This window comes from Phyllobates terribilis, unplaced genomic scaffold, assembly GCF_046119375.1.
Source record: "Phyllobates terribilis strain yellow unplaced genomic scaffold, ASM4611937v1 Scaffold_3__8_contigs__length_932513732, whole genome shotgun sequence".
NCBI classification, from domain to species: Eukaryota; Metazoa; Chordata; class Amphibia; order Anura; family Dendrobatidae; genus Phyllobates; species Phyllobates terribilis.
Window position 1 is genome coordinate 205,007,777 of NW_027362763.1, and position 19,869 is coordinate 205,027,645.

General features: G+C 42.3%; 1 protein-coding gene across 2 annotated transcripts in view; it reads left to right on the forward strand.

The window, feature by feature from the left end:
- DGKD (diacylglycerol kinase delta) overlaps positions 1-19,869 on the forward strand; it is a 106,057-nt gene that overhangs the window by 24,217 nt on the left and 61,971 nt on the right. For both annotated transcript variants that reach the window (XM_073674571.1, XM_073674572.1), the window contains exons 3-4: positions 3,323-3,403; positions 16,533-16,637. In XM_073674571.1, coding sequence (XP_073530672.1) covers positions 3,323-3,403; positions 16,533-16,637 — 186 coding nt within the window. The remainder of the gene's footprint in view (positions 1-3,322; positions 3,404-16,532; positions 16,638-19,869) is intronic.

A 19,869-nucleotide genomic window follows, 5' to 3' on the forward strand; every position in this document is an offset into this window, starting at 1 on the left:
GACTTTTTGTAAATACCTTATGTTGCAGATAATGCCTGTGAGCTGCGCTATCAGTGGCGGCGGACCAAAAACCCTTAATTCTGGCAGTTTGATTTTTTTTCTCATTACGCCGTTTATCGATCGGATTAATTATTTTTATATATTGATAGATCGGGCATTTTTGAAACTTCGGGGATACCAAATATGTGTATTTTTGATTTTTTTTTTAATTGTTTCATTTTGAATAGGGCGAAAGGGGGGTGATTTGAACTTTTATATTTTTTAAAATATTTAAAAAAAATTTTTTTTTACACTTTTTACTGGCTTCAATATTCCCTTTAGGAGACTTGAAGCTGCGATTGTCTGATCGCTTGTGTGATCGCATCTGCTATGACATTTTTATTATTATTATTATTATTTATTTATATAGCCCCATTGATTCCATGGTGCTGCACATGAAAAGGGGTTACATACAACATACAGATATCACTTACAGTAAACAAACTAACAATGATAGACTGGTACAGGGGGAAGAGGACCCTGCCCTCGAGGGCTTACATTCTACAGGAACGGGGAAGGAGACAGTAGGTTGGGGGGTTACAGTAGCTCTGATGGTGGTGAGGAGGCAGCATGGTCATTGCACATTGCAGGTTGTAGGCTTGTTTGAAGAGATGGGTTTTCAGGTTTCGTCTGAAGGATCTGAATGTGGAGGCTAATCGGACGTGTAGGGGCACAGAATTACTGAGGATGGGGGATATTCGGGAGAAATTTTGGATGCAATTGGGTGAGGAACAAATAAGTGTGAAGGAGAGAAGGAGGTCTTGGGAGGACCGGAGATTACGTGAATGAAAATATCGGGATATTAGTTCGAAGATGTATGGAGGAGAAAGGTTATGGATGGCTTGTAGGTCAGTGTTAGTAGTTTGAGCTGGATACACTGGGGAAATGGGAGCCAGTGAAGGGATTTGCAAAGGGGGGAAGCAGAGGAGTAGTGAGGAAAGAGACTAGTCGGGGAGCAGAGTTAAGGATGGACTGGAGGGGTGCGAGAGTATTAGCAAGTAGGCCACAGAGGAGGGTGTTGATGTCATGCGAACCCATCTTTGGCCCACGATCATGTGACTGGCGCAGCGATGGGTGTGTCTTATGACACGCTTCCTGCACGGCCATGTTCAATCGGAAATTGACAGCGGTATTTAACTGGTTAACAGCCATGGGTAGATTGCGAATCCACCCTTGGATGTTAGAGGCACGTGACAGCTGATTAGATCAGCTGTCATGTGCTGGGAAAGATGCGGGCTCGGCGCCGGAGCCCGCAGAAAACATGTGCCGTATATACACTGCTCAAAAAAATAAAGGGAACACTTAAACAACAGAATATAACTCCAAGTAAATCAAAGTTCTGTAAAATCAAACTGTCCACTTAGGAAGCAACACTGATTGACAATCAATTTCACATGCTGTTGTGCAAATGGAATAGACAATAGATGGAAATTATTGGCAATTATTAAGACACCCTCAATAAAGGAGTGGTTCTGCAGGTGGGGACCACAGTCCACATCTCAGTACCAATGCTTTCTGGCTTTTGTTTTGGTCACTTTTGAATGTTGGTTGTGCTTTCACACTCGTGGTAGCATGAGAGGGACTCTACAACCCACAGAAGTTGCTCAGGTAGTGCAGCTCATCCAGGATGGCACATCAATGCGAGCTGTGGCAAGAAGGTTTGCTTTGTCTGTCAGTGTAGTGTCCAGAAGCTGGAGGCGCTACCAGGAGACAGGCCAGTACACCATGAGATGTGGAGGGGGCCATAGGAGGGCAACAACCCAGTAGAAGGCCGCTACCTCCGCCTTCGTGCAAGGAGGAACAGGAGGAGCACTGCCAGAGCCCTGCAAAATGACCTCCAGCAGGCCACATGTGCATGTGTCTGCACAAACGGTTAGAAACCGACTCCATGAGGGTGGTATGAGGGCCCGACGTCCATAGATGGGGGTTGTGCTCACAGCCCAACACTGTGCAGGATGCTTGGCATTTGCCACAGAACACCAGGATTGGCAAAGTCGCCACTGGCGCCCTGTGCTCTTCACAGATGAAAGCAGGTTCACACTGAGCACATGTAACAGACGTGACAGAGTCTGGAGACGCCGTGGAGAGCGATCTGCTGCCTGCATCATCCTTCAGCATGACCGGTTTGGCAGTGGGTCAGTAATGGTGTGGGGTGGCATTTCTTTGAAGGGCCGCACAACCCTCCATGTGCTCGCCAGAGGTAGCCTGACTGCCATTAGGTACTGAGATGAGATCCTCAGACCCCTTGTGAGACCATATGCTGGTGCGGTTGGCCCTGGGTTCCTCCTAATGCAAGACAATGCCAGACCTCATGTGGCTGGAATGTGTCAGCAGTTCCTGCAAGATGAAGGCATTGAAGCTATGGACTGGCCCGCCCGTTCCCCAGACCTGAATCCGATTGAGCACATCTGGGACATCATGTCTCGCTCCATCCACCAACATCACGTTGCACCACAGACGTCCAGGAGTTGGCGGATGCTTTAGTCCAGGTCTGGGAGGAGATCCCACAGGAGACCATCCGCAACCTCATCAGGAGCATGCCCAGGCATTGTAGGGAGGTCATACAGGCACATGGAGGCCACACACAATACTGAGCCTCATTTTGACTTGTTTTAAGGACATTACATCAAAGTTGGATCAGCCTGTAGTGTGTTTTTCCACTTTAATTTTGGGGGTGACTCCAAATCCAGGCCTCCATTGGTTAATAAATTTGATTTCCATTGATGATTTTTGTGTGATTTTGTTGTCAGCACATTCAACTTTGTACAGAAGAAAGTATTCAATGACAATAGTTCATTCATTCAGATCTAGGATGTGTTATTTGAGTGTTCCCTTTATTTTTTGGAGCAGTGTATTAAGTACATGTCATGAAGGGATTAATGGTGGTGTGGTAAATAGCTGCTTTGCTGCAAAAATCATGCAACAGTTAATAAGCAATTTTTTACCTCACTAAACTGCACTTTAGCGCGAGTTTTAGACAGATCCCACCACAGCATGTGAACGCTGCCTGAAAATGCGGAATAGAAACCTCTGATTTTATAGATCCAAGCAGCCACAGCCTCAGTCCTCCACATCTGATTGGCATACAAAGATACAGTAAGTAGGATGCATATTTGTCATACACTTGACCAGAGAGCTGCTCTTGTACTTAGAGACGTTTGCTTGGGCTACCTGTAAGAACAGTCTGCTATAGAGCGATATATAAAATAAAGATAGCGAAGATTACAGTGTTTCGGAATAAGAAGTAACACAACTTCTAATCTTTTCTTCTGCTCAATTACAGTCAATCATATTCGAGGAGATTGACATTACAGATGCCAGTGTGGCCGAGTCCAGCACCAAAAACCTCAACAACAGTTTCACAGTAAGTGTCTCCTTGTGTAATGCATCACGATTTTTTTTGCTTTAAATATTTTTATTGGGTTTTAACAACATTGATATGAAAACAGAACATTCCAATTACGTTCAATAATATCAAAAAAAAGTTGATGGTTGTTAATATTAAGTTATCGGTAAACATTACAATGTAAGTGTAACCAGGAGGTGGGGGAGGACAAAAAAACATCACAACTTAATGAAACCAGCACTTCAGAGGAGACCACATCTACATGACATTCTATTTAAGCATTATTTTCTGACAACCAGATTGCCAGGTCATTCCCCTCACTGAATAATATCCAACATGTCTATTGGAGATGAAAAGCTTTGAGGCGATTGTTATCATGTGTAATCGTGTTTTCCATTTTTATAATATTCTTAACCTCTTCCACCCATTCACCCAAAGTGGGAGTTTTTGTGGATTTCCAGTGACGTAGAGTAATTGACGTAACAGATGTTAGAAAGTGCCTAAGGATATCTTTCTTTGCCTTTGAGATTGAATCCGGAGTAATGGAAAGTAGGCTTATTTGGGGGAGGGCGAAACTATTGTACAGTGAGAAAATTTAATTTCATAACTCACAAACCAATGAGCATTCCCACTATATATGTAACATAGACCCGGCTGCACCGTCAGCACAAGTCTGATGCAGAGGGGAAGATCCTATATAGCATAGTGGGACAACGGTACCATCCAGATAGATTATTGTAGTTTTTCTACTGAGCACGGCAAGTAATAATTTGTGGGCGAGTATGAATGCTTTTGCCAATCTTCCTCTGAAATTTGACTACCTAATTCCTTCTCCCAAGCCTCTGTAAAGGAAAGAGGGTAATTGAAGTTTGACCCCTTTACACCCTTCCCCATGTGTTGTTGGGCACCTGGCCGTACTTGGAAGTGCATCCTCCCCACGTCACGTAAATGGGGTCTCTACATCTGGGTGGGGTGGACGAGAACGCCGCTATGCAGTAAATAACCATGAAGAGCCGCAGCTGCACCTACTGTCTCCCAAAGCATCAAAAAGTGATGGCATTGCCTAGTGAAATGCCATCACTTTACATAGTGGGAACACCCCTTTAACTAGACCATATTAACATTTTATTTTGTTGGTAGACCCCCTCCAGCTTATATATGTGTCCACTGGACTAGATATATTTTATAGCCTTTTTTTTATTTCACTGTGAAACCAACCAGGTATAGTGATATACAGTTATATGAAAAAGTTTGGGCACCCCTATTAATCTTAAGCTTAATGTTTTATAAAAATTGGTGTTTTTGCAACAGCTATTTCAGTTTGATATATGTAATAACTGTTGGACACAGTAATGTTTCTGCCTTGAAATGAGGTTTATTGTACTAACAAAATGTGCAATCTGCATTCAAACTAAATTTGACAGGTGCATAAGTATGGGCACCCTTATCATTTTCTTGTTTTAAATACTCCTACCTACTTTTTACTGACTTACTAAACCACTTTTTTTGGTTTTGTAACCTCATTGAGCTTTGAACTTCATAGCCAGGTGTATGCAATCATGAGAAAAGCTACTTAAAGTGGCCACTTGCAAGTTGTTCTCCTATTTGAATCTCCTCTGAAGAGTGGCATCATGGGCTCCTCAAAACAACTGTCAAATGATCTGAAAACAAAGATTATTCAACATAGTTGTTCAGGGGAAGGATACAAAGAGCTGTCTCAGAGATTTAACCTGTCAGTTTCCACTGTGAGGAACATAGTAAGGAAATGGAAGAACACAGGGACAGTTCTTGTTAAGGCCAGAAGTGGCAGGCCAAGAAAAACATCAGAAAGGCAGAGAAGAAGAATGGTGAGATCAGTCAAGGACAATCCTCAGACCACCTCCAGAGAGCTGCAGCATCAACTTACTGCAGATGGTGTCACTGTGCATCAGTCAACTATACAACGCGCTTTGCACAAGGAGAAGCTGTATGGGAGAGTGATGCGAAAGAAGCCGTTTGTGCAAGCACGCCACAAACAGAGTCGGCTGAGGTATGCAAAAGCACATTTGGAGAAGCCAATTTCTTTTTGGAAGAAGGTCCTGTGGACTGATGAAACCAAGATTGAGTTGTTTGGTCATACAAAAAGGCGTTATGCATGGCGGCAAAAAAACACAGCATTCCAAGAAAAACACTTGCTACCCACAGTAAAATTTGGTGGAGGTTCCATCATGCTTTGGGGCTGTGTGGCCAATGCCGGCACCGGGAATCTTGTTAAAGTTGAGGGACGCATGGATTCCACTCAGTATCAGCAGATTCTTGACAATAATGTTCAAGAATCAGTGACAAAGTTGAAGTTACGCAGGGGATGGATCTTTCAGCAAGACAATGATCCAAAACACCGCTCGAAATCTACTCAGGCATTCATGCAGAGGAACAATTACAATGTTCTGGAATGGCCATCCCAGTCCCCAGACCTGAATATCATTGAACATCTGTGGGATCATTTGAAGAGGGCTGTCCATGCTCGGCGACCATCAAACTTAACTGAACTGGAATTGTTTTGTAAAGAGGAATGGTCAAAAATACCTTCATCCAGCATCCAGGAAATCATTAAAAGCTACAGGAAGCGACTAGAGGCTGTTATTTTTGCAAAAGGAGGATCTACTAAATATTAATGTCACTTTTCTGGTGAGGTGCCCATACTTATGCACCTGTCAAATTTTGTTTGAATGCAGATTGCACATTTTCTGTTAGTACAATAAACCTCATTTCAAGGCAGAAACATTACTGTGTCCAACAGTTATTACATATATCAAACTGAAATAGCTGTTGCAAAAACACCAATTTTTATAAAACATTAAGCTTAAGATTAATAGGGGTGCCCAAACTTTTTCATATAACTGTATATCCTAAAATAGCACATGAACTGAATATAACATTATATAACCAGAATGATTGTACTTTTTCTGTGTTAGTAGTGGTGAAGGAACTTAAGGGAGCGGCTTTATTGCTATTTTTAAAGCTCGTCAGTACACACCTTCGGTATATCACTCAGCGTGTGGTTAGCAGAGCGATGCTCTGGAGGGCAGGATGTGGGTTAATAGCTAGGTTGTCACAGGACTGCGTAGCAGGGCATTCTTCACAATCCTGTTGCCTATAAATGTTATGGTAATTGCAGAACTTTTTACAAGCTCGGCTGCAATTAAACTTAAATACATTTTATATATTTAATATATATTATCTTTGGAAATTTCTATTGTGGAAATATTGTCACTGTCTGGATTAGGACTATGAGGCCGCGTGTTACATAGTTACATACGTTTGAAAAAAAAAAAGACAAATGTCCATCAAGTTCAACTGAGAGATAGGAAAGGATAAAGGGAAGGGGTATATGTACAACCAATGCATGATTCCATCTGCTCCAAAAGAGCTAAACTTTCTTTCGTGATCCCAGTTGTTGATAAAGTGGACCAAACATTCAGAAAACAAAAATATTTGTTATTTTAATTATGTCCCCTTTATTTAGTCTTAAGAAGAGAAGTCTGAGTGTAATTCTTTAAATGAGTTGTACAGGTTTGGAGCGCAAATCTGCAGGCACTCTGTGTGACTGCAGGCTTGTGAATACTCACAGCACGCACATTGTGCTCTGTCAGAATTCTCCGGGACTAAGAGCAGGTGGTCGTGTGACCGCAAGTAAGCAATTTCCAGGCCCCCTGCCTCATTCCGACTAGACGTGTATTGAGCAAGGCCATGCACATCTAGATGGCACGTGGCCGCATGTATGCAAATCAAATACTTGTGGTTATGTGTCTGTAGTTCCCGTTGCTGGCACTGGCGAGTCCTAACAAATCGCTTTGTGCACGCTGTGAGGATTCATAGGTCTGCAGACACATAGAGTGACTGCAGACTTGTACCCCAAGCCGGGTCAACCCCTTTAGGGTATGTGCGCACTGTGAGTATTTTGTGCAGAAATTTCTGCAGCGTTTCTGCACCTCTTGGCAGCAAAAACGCTTTGTAAATTCCGCACGTTTTTGTGCGTTTTTTCCATGCATTTTTGGCAATGCATTCAAAATGAAAAATGCAGGCAAAAACACATAGAATTGATATGCTGCGGATTTAAACGCACATGAAATCCTGAAAGGAAAAATACTGATCATGTGCACAGCTCTTCAGAATTCTCATAGACATTGGTGGCATAAGGATTCACTAGTGTTTTTGGGGACAATTCTTCTTGGAAAAAACACACCAAAAACGCACTTTGTGCACACAGCTTTAGGGTATGTGCGCACGTTGAGTATTTGGTGCAGAAATTGCTGCAACGTTTCTGCATCTCTTGGTGGCAAAAATGCAGCGGAATATCTGTTTGTTTGTTTTTTGTGCATTTTTGCATTCGTTTTCTTTGCAGTTCATTCAATGGGTGAAAAACTCAGGCAAAAATGCCCAAAGAATTGGCATGCTGCGGATTTTTAAGCACAGCAAATCCTGAAAGGATTGGCAGAATAGTTGTGTTCAGGATGTGTCCACATAATGCTTTGTGATGGAGCACCGTCTCCTAAACCTGTTGTCCCATATGGTAGTGACAGTGACGTGACAGCTGCATTCAGGCATGCCCAAAGAATCAGTGGAGTACAAGAAAAATTCCAGGGAGCTGCTAGATGAACACTTCGAAGATTTTTATATACCGTATATTCCGGCGTATAAGACGACCTGGTGTATAAGACGACCCCCCTACTTTCCTGTTAAAATATAGAGTTTAGGATATATTCACCGTATAAGACTACCCCTTTTCCAACGCATACCAAACACCGGTAAAAATTAAAAAAAAACAGATTTGAATTTAACATGGTCCTTTTTTAATTTAAATTCTTATGACATGCAGGTATATAGCAGGAAAACTGTCACTCATAAACATATTAAAATAGGGGGGACCCCACGTCATTTTTTGGGGGCTCCCCCATTCTAATAGCTAGTAAAGGCTAGGTATTCAGCTGGGGGCTGATATTAGTAGCCTGGGAAGCTCCGTGGGTATTACCCTCTTCCCAGACTTCAAACATCTGCCCCAGCCGTCTGCTTAACCTCCGCTAGAGACTATAATGATGGTGGATCCCACGCCAATTTTCTTTTTAAAAAATCCTTTATTTTAACACTAAATGACAATTGAGGGGTTAATAAAGATGCAGTCCCTAAATTATTAATTTTGTAATTAAGTTTTCCCAAAAATGTTGACGTGGGGCTTCGCCATATTTTTGTGTCCAGCCAGGTACAGCAGGCAGGAACGGGCTGCCCCCAACCACCAGCTGCCTATTTGTACCTGGCCGGACACAACAATATAGGGAAGCCCTTTTTTTTTAATTATTTCATGAAATAATTAAAAAAAAAAAGACGTGGGGCTTCGCCCTATTTTTGTGTCCAGCCAGGTACAACTAGGCAGCTGGGGACTGGAATCTGCAGCGCAGGGAGGCCCAAGCTTTCTGGACCCCCCCCCGCTGCAAATTGCAGTCCGCAGCCACCCCGGAAAATGGCGCGTTCATAGAAGCGCCATCTTCTGGCGCTGTACCCAACTCATCCAGGGCCCTGGTGCGGTGGCTCACTGGGTAATAAAGGGGTTAGGGCCAGCTTGGCATTATCAGCTGGCCCTAAGCCCGAAATTCATGGGGTCATGCCAATATTAGACATGACCACCATGAATTTCTAGTAAAGTAATTAAAAAAAACACATCACCCAGAATAAAGTCCTTTAATTGAAATAAAGACACAATTTTTTAATGTTCTAAATTAAACCATACTTACAGTCACGCCCATTCCAGCTGAAGCCAACGATCTCCTGCAATAAAAGTAAAATAATAAAGCAACCTCATCCTTACCTTTCCATGGTTCCCAGGACCGGTCCAGCTCTGCTACATTCACATGACAGGCTGCACCGCAGCAGAACGCTGCCGTTCAGCTTGCCATGCGGCAGACACTGAGAAGCGCAGGCATGCTTGTGCTCCTCAGTGTCTGACTGTGACGGCATCCAGATGAGCCGAGATCATGTCCAATGAACTCGGCTCACCTCATGCACGTCACTGACAGCGTGGGAAAATTCTCCTGCTCCCCGCATGCGCAGTATAAGTTTCCCACGCTGTCAGTGACGGACGTCCAGGAGGTGAGCTGAGTTCATTGTCGGCTCATCTGGATGCCGTCACAGTCAGACACTGAGGAGCGCAAGCATGCCTGCGCTTCTCAGTGTCTGCGGGATGACAGGCTGGATGGCAGCGTTCTGCTGCGGTCCAGCCTGTCATCTCGATGTAGCAGTGCTGGACCCGTCCTGGGAACCATGGAAAGGTAAGGATGAGGTTGGTTTATTATTTTTCTTTTATTGCAGGAGATCGTTGGCTTCAGCTGGAATGGGCGTGATGGTAAGTGTGGTTTAATTTAGAACCATAAAGAATTGTGTGTTTATTTCAATTAAAGGACTTTATTCTGGGTGTTTGTGTTTTTTTTAACTTTGACTATGGGGTTAGTAATGGGGGTGTCTTATAGACGCCTCTCCATTACTAACCTGGGCTTGATGTCAGCTGGCATTATAAGCTGACATCAACCCCAACCCTATTACCCCACTGCCACCGCTACAGGGCAGTGGGAAGAGCGAGGCTAAGTGCCAGATTTGGCGCATCCTATGGATGTGCCATTTCTGGGGCTGCTGACGGCTGGTGTTTCTAGCCTGGGAGGGGGCCAATATTCATGGCACCCTTCCTGGGCTATTAATATCAGCCCCCAGCTGTCTGCCTAGCCTTTGCTAGCTATTAAAATAGGGGGGACCCCACGTCATTTTTTTGGGATCCCCCATTTTAATAGCTAGTAAAGGCTAGGTATTCAGCTGGGGGCTGATATTAGTAGCCTGGGAAGCTCCGTGGGTATTACCCCCTTCCCAGGCTTCAAACATTTGCCCCAGCTGTCTGCTTAACCTCCGCTAGAGACTAAAATTAAGGGGAACCCCACGCCAATTTTTTTTTTAATAAATCCGTTATTTTAACACTAGATGACAAGTACAGTAACCAGCACTGTCACTGTACTTCATATATATGTGACTGACATGTTTCTATCTATCTAATCTATGTGTGATGCTCTATCTTTCTGTTATAAATTGTCGGGTACAGATGCTGAATTGCCGGCCGGCTTTTTTAAAGAGACGGTGCATGAAAACACTATTATTTGTTTTAATAAATCCTTTACACTAAATGACAAGTACAGTAAGCAACACTGTCACTGTACTTCATATATATGTGACTGACATGTTTCTGTCTATCTAATCTATGTGTGAAACTCTATTCTTTCTATTCTAAATTGTCGGGTGCCGGCTTATGCCGCTGCTGAATTGCCGGCTTTTCATATATTGTCACAGAAGCGATGCGAACTTCCCAGCTCCGGACACAGCGCAGCGCTTCTGTGACAAGTGAAAGCTGTCGGCACAGAAGCCCTGCGCTGTGTCCGGAGCTGGGAATACGCAGCGATGTGTCAGTTTCAGCACAGAAGCGCTGACCGTCTGGACCTACCGCCGCCGTATTTTAACTCCCTCCACCTTATATTAACTCCGACATGGCAGGGATACGGCCACGGCAGCTTATGAACACCCCCAGAGTATCCCCGCATGTCAATTTCTGAAAGTTCAAAAGCATTACCGGCGTATAAGACGACCCCAGACTAGACAGAAGATTTTTCAGTCTTCAAAAGTCGTCTTATACGCCGGAATATACGGTAGTAATTGGGCAGCATCTAGGCTGGTATAGTTTTTTAGTTTTTATTTAAGTGGGGGGAGGAGGGGGGTGAAGTTTTGAAAGGAAAAATACAGCAGTGCGAGGGCTTGTTTTTTGCATGGCGAGGTGACTTATCGATACCACTTTGGGGTAAATGTGACTTTTTGATCACTTTTCATTGCATTTTATGGCGGAGTTTCAGTGGCCAAAAAAGAGCAGCATTGGTGTTTTCACTTTTTTTTGCTCAGTTTATTAATCAAGTACACCCAAAAAAAACAAAGTTACAAAGACTTTTACAAGATAAAAATGAATTTTTATTGAAAAACAGTTTATTAAGCAAGTTAATTCATTTTTTATTTTCTTAGAGTGGACTTTGATAGACACATCAATATCACATTTTCTTTTTTTCCATTTATTTTTAATGGGAGAAAAAGGGGGTGATTCAAATTTTTATATTTTTTAACTTTATTTTTTTAGTCCTTTTAGGAGACTTAAACTTGTGAACGTTTGATGGATAATACAATATACTGCAGTACCACATTAAATATTGCATTATAGTAAAAATCATGGTCTCCTAGTAAGCACAACCATGGTTGTCACGGGGGCATTCAATAAGTTGCAAGCTGCCATGGCAATCTATCGGCACCCCGCGATCGCGGCGTTGGGGGGGTAGGCAGATAGGCGCGTGAGGGGTCAGGGGCAACATCTGCATATGCTCTGGTTTACACCCTCACTCATACACATACTTACAGGTTATTTGGAAGTGCAAACAGCGATTGATGTGAGTGATGACAATCTCTGTACAGCGCTGTGGAATATGTTGGTGCTGTAAAAATAAATGTTAATAGTGGGTCCATACCCTGTCTCTACTTGTTGTGCTGCTATTAGTTCTGTCCAGATGGGTCGATGTGCTATATGCTTTGTCAGAGAAAAGAAGAGCAGCGCTGCATAGTGTAACTCCATATAACAAGCAGGTGTAATGGTAAATTGGGGGGCTAATAGTTATGTCCTCACCTTAGTGGATTATGCTAAAATATGCACTCTGCTCTCTCCCCTTAACCAGACTTCAGCTGGAACTGGCGCCTTGTTTACTTGTATTTTTACGTGATTACTACTCCAGTCCTGATACTAGTGTTTTTATCCTGATGGTCCGGTCACGCAACACATAGATTTTCTCTACCACTTATGTTTTAATGTGAACTGACTCTGTTCACAGATGGGATGTTATGTGTCTTTTGTAATGGAGGAGCTATAAAAGTCAGTTGGAAATCTTTTGCTGGTAATGCACTTGTGGAAGACAATTCTCTACCTCAAACCACAAAAATAGACATGTAAAACCAGACTTTAGTAGCAGTAAGCAAACAACATGTGTTTCATAATTCATGTGCTTAGTTTTTGGGTCAAGGGTTCATCATTCTTAAAGGGAACCTGTGACCATGAAAAAGCAGTCCTCTCTGCAGGCACAATGTTATAGAGCAGGGGGAGCTGAGCAGATTGCTATATAGCTTTGTGACAAAAAATTTAGTATAACCTGTGTTTTCATTATTTAATCCTCCACTCTTTTTGGGATTTTGGGTCCAGTGGGCGGTCCTATCAGTGACTGACAGCCCTCTCTTCGTGCACACTTATACAAACAAAGCTGTCACTGATACCGCTCACTGGACCGAAAATCCCAGAAAGAGCAGAGGATTAAATGATGGAAACAAATTATACTGAACATTTTCTCACAAAACTATATATCAATCTACTCCGCTCCCCCTGCTCTATAACATGGTGCCTCCAGATTGCACTGCATTTTCATAGTAACAGGTTACCTTTAAATACATTAAAAAGCACAATTTAATGGAAATATACAGCTCCTAAAATCCAGTGAGATAACTTCCCCATGTATGAATAATTAATAATATATGCAATGTCCCCCAATAATATAACGTGCTGTGCAGTAAATGGTCTGTCCTTTCAGACTTGATCTTATTTGATAGGTAATATAATAAGTAGACATTTTGCAAACCACTTAATTTAAAAATGATGTCTTGCGTCTGAAAAATAATACCAAAGTGCCGACCAGTAGGTGTTTCTCTTCTGTACAACTTGCTGGGAGCTGGACTTTCTCTCTGCTCCTGCTCTCCTGTCTGTCAAATTTCATACAGGCTAAAGAGGTGGCCTTTTAGATTGAGGTAGGCAAGCCATTGTGTTTTGGTAAAAGCAATGCATGCTGAAAAATGAGTAAAAGGAAATTCCAGCTCCTATAATGCTGGCAGAATACTGATAAAGAGGAACTGCCACTCAAAAAAGAGTGGATGGCAAGTTAAAGAGCCTGAGAATTCAGAATAATTCCTGGAAATATTAGACTGATATGTGCACCAAAAGCAGTTTTACCATGTAGGAGATAAAGTCAGGATGACTATGCTTTCTACAAGATTTCGGTAAGAGGAAGGGTACGTTTTAAATTTTTATTAAGCACATTAAGAAAACTAACTCTAAAACTAAATCTTTGTAGCTAGCAAGTTGCATGTTTCCTTTGGAATTGGTAGTGTCCTTCGTCCATGTATGCCATCAATGCTCTGTTCACACTAGTGTCAAGGAGTTCATTTTTAAACATAGTGATTTGCCAAATTTGGCATCCAACAGATCCAAACTCCAGTCAGTGCACCCCATTATCTTATAACTGGGTGCACTGGGGACTGTTGAGATAGTTTCTGCCTTGCTGTCGGGAGCGGCAGATTCCCCGGGGTGTAGGACCTGGGGGATTTTCATGTTTTCACCCTGCATTCTGCAGACACAAAGCTGAGCTGCCTTTTACTTTCTTGTAAGTGACAATTACTGGGAAAGGTTCCCACTGGGCATAGTGTCTCCTTTGTGTAATAAGACATGAGTAAATACTTCTTGTAAATCCTGTGTGTTTGGTGCTATATTTAGAGATTGTGGAAGCAAGGACCTCATTGTTATAACTACAAGGATTTCAGTATTGTGAGATTAAAACACATTTTTCCCCTACCCTTTTACAGTAATATGATTTTAATACATTAAAATACATTTAAAGGAAGTATATTCTTGTCATTCTTTTCTCCAAGGGCTTACTGTCCACAAACCCTTCCATATGTTGTACCCGTTTAAAGGGAAACTGTCAGCAGGATTTCATTCCTCAAAATATTTATATGTGCATGTAGCTCTTTCAAAGACAAGTCCAGGAATACCTTTACATGGCCATTACTGAGAAATCAGTGTTTGTATTGATGTGTAAATGAGGCTGACAAACTATTTGTAGATCTTAAGCCTCTGCCACTCCAGCTCTATTTCCTGCCCAGTGCCACCTCCTCCTGCTGACTGTCAGCCTCTGTGCTGTATGACTTCAGGAAAAGAAGCCGTCAGTCAAGCAGGAAGAGGCAGTGCTGAACAGGGAATAGAACTGGAATGACACAGGCTTTTTTCCTGAGCGTTTCTGCTTCTCCCTGGCAGAAAAAACACATGCGGATTTTACATGCTTTTTTTCTGCCAGGGACAAGCGGATGTGACGCGTTTTGCACATGCAATTTCGCATGCGGGTTGTCAAGCGCTTTTCCAAGCGATTTTAGCATCACATGCAACCAGCATGGATTTATAAAGTGTGACCAAGTTAATAGTTAAAAAAGAATAAAAATGGTAAAAACAAAAAAAAACATTATACTCACTTTCCGATGGCCCCCGGTCTCCTTCTCCGGTGCGTCCGGTGTCTTGGGCGGCTCGCGGTGGTGTAAAAGGACCTTCCATGACGTCATTTAGTCATTTGACAGGTCACGCAACCACTGACGTCGGCGGTCGTGTGACCTGTCAAATGACTAAATGACGTCATGGAAGGTCCTTTTACACCATCACGAGCCGCCGGGGAGCCAGGACGCACCGGAGAGAAGACCGCGGGCCATCAGAAGGTGAGTATAATGTTTATTTTTTATTTTAAATTCTTTTTTTTTTTTTTACAGGTACTATGGTACCCGGGTCTGGAGGAGAGTCTCCTCTTCTCCAGACCCGGGTACCATTTGCACATTGAATCGCAGAATATCCGCATGTGCACATGTAGTCATGTGGATATTATGTGATTCAATGCAAGTCAATGGTCAATGGTGGCGAAAACACCACAATTACGCAAAATTAATGGTAGTGCTGCGGATTTTTCCGCAATAATAATCCGCAGCGGAAATTTCCGCAGCATGTGCACAGCACAAGCAGATTATCATTGGGGAACATGGCAGATCTTCTACCAAGGGTTTTTTAAGCGTTTCCGTGGCGGAATTGCAGCTGCGGAAACGCTTAAACGCATTGTCGGCATGCAGGCTCACTGTTGTCGTGGGGAGCTGATGAGCTATCATGGCTGCCGGGTTTTCTGAAGGCCTCCATAACAGCCATGTCAGTCCTCCTGTGAAGGTTGGCCGAAGGCTCGGCTTCACAGGAGAGCCGCAATTTTAATATGTACTGCAATACTTTGCATTATATAATAGCATGAGCGATCGAACGAATGAAGGTTAGGGTAATCTTAAGAGCGACTGAAAAATAAAGTAGAAAAAAAAGTTACAAAATATGTAAAAGTTTAAATATATTTGGTACCACCGTGTCCGGAAAAGTCTGATCTACCAAAATCTAATTTTTTTTTTTTTAAAACTGTTGGTTAAACCACAAAGACAAAACAAAAGTCAAAACTCCAGAATTGCCATTATTTGGTCGCTGCACTTCCCAAACAAAATTTAATCAAAAATCGACAAAAAACAAGAACTTGAACAGCTCTATGGCAAGAAAAATAAAAAAGTTACAGATCTCAGAAAATGGTGACACAAACAAGTTATTATTTTTATTTATAAGGTTATGAATTTTTTTTTTAACCACTGAAATATATAAAAAATATATAGGTAAGTTTAGTATCGTAGTAATCATATGAACATGGAGAATCATATTGCCCGGTCATTTTTACCATAGAATGAATTCCGTGAAAACAAGCTTCAAAAAAACAATGGTGGAATTTTGTTATTTTTCTTTCACCATTTCATCCCATTTGGATTTTTTTTCTTGCTTTTCAATACATGATATGGTAAACAAAACTACAACTCGTCCCACAAAAAAAATCCCTCAAGTCGTGTATTTTCGTGACCCAGAAGTTTCACGAGTCAAATGCTGGATGCAGAAGAAGTAACATGGAGAGTAATGCGAGTGTGAGTGTAGCGGTATACGAGCACACTGGTGCTTACATACACACAGGCGCACACACTCTGCACCTGAGGTTTATGGACAAGCCCTTGTTTGTATTTCCAGCGCCACTATGCACATTGGGCTTCCATGCCCTTAGCAAACAGCGGCTTCAAATGAAATCTCTTCTTGCTGCCCCCTCCTTCCTTACTTTGCTCTTTTCACCTTTGCATTTGCCTGACTTCAGTCTATTATCCTCCATTTTCTTCTATTTCTTAGGTATTCACTCCCTTTCGCAAGCTGATACTGAGCACAGACAACAGAAAAGACATGGAGGAATGGATGGCGGCACTGAAGTCTGTGCAAAACCGGGAACTTTTTGAGGTATTGATACGTCTGCAGCTTTTCTACAGCGACTTTGGCCATTACACCTGTCACGTGACCAAAGCTGTGTAGTTGTCACTTCTACATAGCAATACAAGTGAATGAGGCAACATTGCGATCCCAAGTGTACCGCAGCGAGCAAGTTGTAAGAAGTCCAACCTTGTCAGATCTTTGGCTACTTGCTTGGCGCGGTTTCAGTACCCTCGGGCTCACAATATGGCCCCATTCACTTTTATTGCTCTGCAATGTAGCAGCGACAACTCACGAACGTTGGTCGCAGAACCAGTGTTGTGGGCAAAGTCACCGTGTAGCCCACGTGCACACATTGAGTATTTGGTGAGTTTTTTTCCTCAGTATTTGTAAGCCAAAACCAGGAGTGGGTGATAAATGCAGAATTGGTGACTTGTTTCTATTATACCTTTTCTCTGATTGTTCCTCACCTGGTTTTGGCTCCAACTCCTGAGAAAAAATACTGACCGAATACTGACCAAATACTGATAGTGGGGCCGTGGTCTAAGATTTCGGGTAACTCTCAGGACATACATTCATTATTGTGATTCAGTAGTGATCATAAACAGAGAAGAGACAAATCATCTGAACCTTTGTTACACTAGGGCTGTTTTCTCTTCTGTCAACTTGTCAAAAATTCCCCTTAGGCTTATGTTATATGCAGCATTTTTGCAGTATTTTTTTCGATGCATTTTTTATGCAAATTAAAAGCTGCAAAAATCTGCTCTATTGGCTGTAAAAATGCTGGTTTGTGGAGTTTTCGCTTTGTTTTTGAAGCGTATTTTGCCGGGTTTTATGGGTGCGAATTTCACGTGCTTTGTCTGCGGAACATGTTTAATAAAGTAAATTTTATTCACCAAAAACGCCGCAAAAATGTTTTTTTTTTTCGCAGCATTTTTTCATTGCTTTCCATGGGTGCAAAAACGATGAAAGAATTGACACACTGCAGATTAAAAAAACGCTGCAGTTCACAAGCTCTGTCAGGAAAAAAAAAGAAGCGTGTGTATGACATTTCTGAAATCTTATGGATTTTGCTGGTACTGAAAAAAAAACAGCTTTTAATTTGCAAAAACGCTGCATGTGAACATAGCCTTATTTTTTTTCCTGACTGAATTGAAAACTGCTTTGTTTTTTGTTTTTTGCAGCATGTCAATTCTTTCAGCATTTTTGCAGTTTTTTCACCCATAGAAAGCAAAAAAATTGCAGCAAACAGGTTTTGCTGTATTCTTGTCTTTTTTTTTTTGCTGCTTTTTTTTGGTGAATAAAACTATCTTAATTAAACATACTGTAGACAAATCACATGTGTAATCCACACCAAAAAATGCCACAATACTATAGTAAAACATGCGTTTTGAACACCTTGTTTTTAATGCCAAAACAGAAGGTTTTGGCTGCAGAGAAAAAGGCTGCGTGTGAACATAGCCTTTGAAGGTTTTTAGTTACACTTGTTTCTGAGAAAGCTGAGCGATAACTTATATCGCTGCTCCCTATTGAGAACAGAAGCCGAGATGAGCGTGCATGTGGGAGTACACACCTATGTGCATGTGGGAGTACACACCTATGTGCATGTGGGAGTACACACCTATGTGCATGTGGGAGTACACACCTATGTGCATGTTTTAGACGTGATTTTGTGGCACTTGTTAAGTATTTCAGGTTCTTCTCCTGTTTATTAATACAGCCTTCATCACAGACTACACAGCTCTCCTGTTCTCAGATTGACCACTGATGGAGGATGCTGTGACCGGACCAGCCCATCAGCTAGTCCGGTCACAGGATGCTCCATAGGTGGTCCCTCTGAGGACAGGAGAGCAGTGCAGTCTGTGAGGAAGGCTGAGAAAAAAACAAATGGAGCAGGCACCACCTGTATATTGATGAAGCGCTAACCAAAATTCGTAGAATACCCAATTGAAAGCGATAGAAGGACAGAAACAAAAGATCGGTCACACTTCCTACATTTTAAGAATATGAATCTTTAATATGTAGCAAATACAAAAGAAGAAAAAAGATTTATCGATGCACACATTGTGAACCCATTCCCTAGGCCAAAATCTGGCATCGGCATACAACCGATGTGACTGTAGCATAACCAATGGAGCCATGTATAGTAAGTATAATGGATATCTGAGCTAGGTATATACACTGCCCCTAAAGTGATGTCAAGTAGTATTCAGTAATAAAGAGGTACAATGCACACTTGCAGATAATACAGAAATAATGCAGTATCAAAAGAAGTAATCAGTGGCATTGTGCAGTAATGTCACCAGCGTAAACTGGCTCATGCATAAAGCATCATATGGAAATGAAGACCCAACGCGTATCGCCACAGGAGGGGGCTTCCTCAGGGGCTTGTCAGGAAGGGTGCTTTAACAAATACAGGAGGAGAACCTGCACTATATATTAGTAAGTGCCACCAAATCATGTTATAATAATAATCTTTTTATTTATATAGCGCCAACATATTCCGCAGCGCTTTACAATTCAGACAATTTGGTCCTTGGTGGGATTTGAACCCAGGACCCCAGCACTGCGGGGCTACAATGCTAACCACTGAGCCACAGTGCTGCCCATAATAGACAGCTAGACACCAGCTTCTTACAGCTTTCCTTTTAGCCCAGTCCTCATGGACAATGGCTTTGTATAAAGGCTTATTTTTCAAGCGGACGTGCAATGCTAACTACTGAGCCACCGTGCTGCCCTTAAAACAAAGTCAAAGTGGACACTGTCTAACACGTTTTGCCACCTAATCTGTGAGCAGCATAATGTAGAGACAGAAACCCTGGTTCCAGCGATGTATCGTTTACTAGGCTGCGTGCTGCAGTTTTGTTAATCGCTTATAAAACAGTGATTTTATCACTAGAGAACTAGTAAACCTGCTGCCATGTAGTCCTCCATATTCATGAGCTGTGTATAACCCCGCCCGCACCACTGATTGGCAGTTTTCTGTATACACTGTGAATAGGCAAAAAGCTTCCAATCGGTGGTGTGGGAGGGGTTATACACAGCTCATCATTCAGAGATCTGATAGATCTGCAGTAGATAAAACAGGGATTTTATCAAAACTGTGGCAAGCAGCCCAGTAAGTGACATATCACTGGAATTGGGGTGTCTGCGCCTACATTATGCTGCTCTCAGATGGGGTAGCAAAAACCTGCTGACAGATTCATTTGAAGGGGTATGGCCACATTTAGCTGTCACTAAGATTTTTCAGAAACAAATGTAA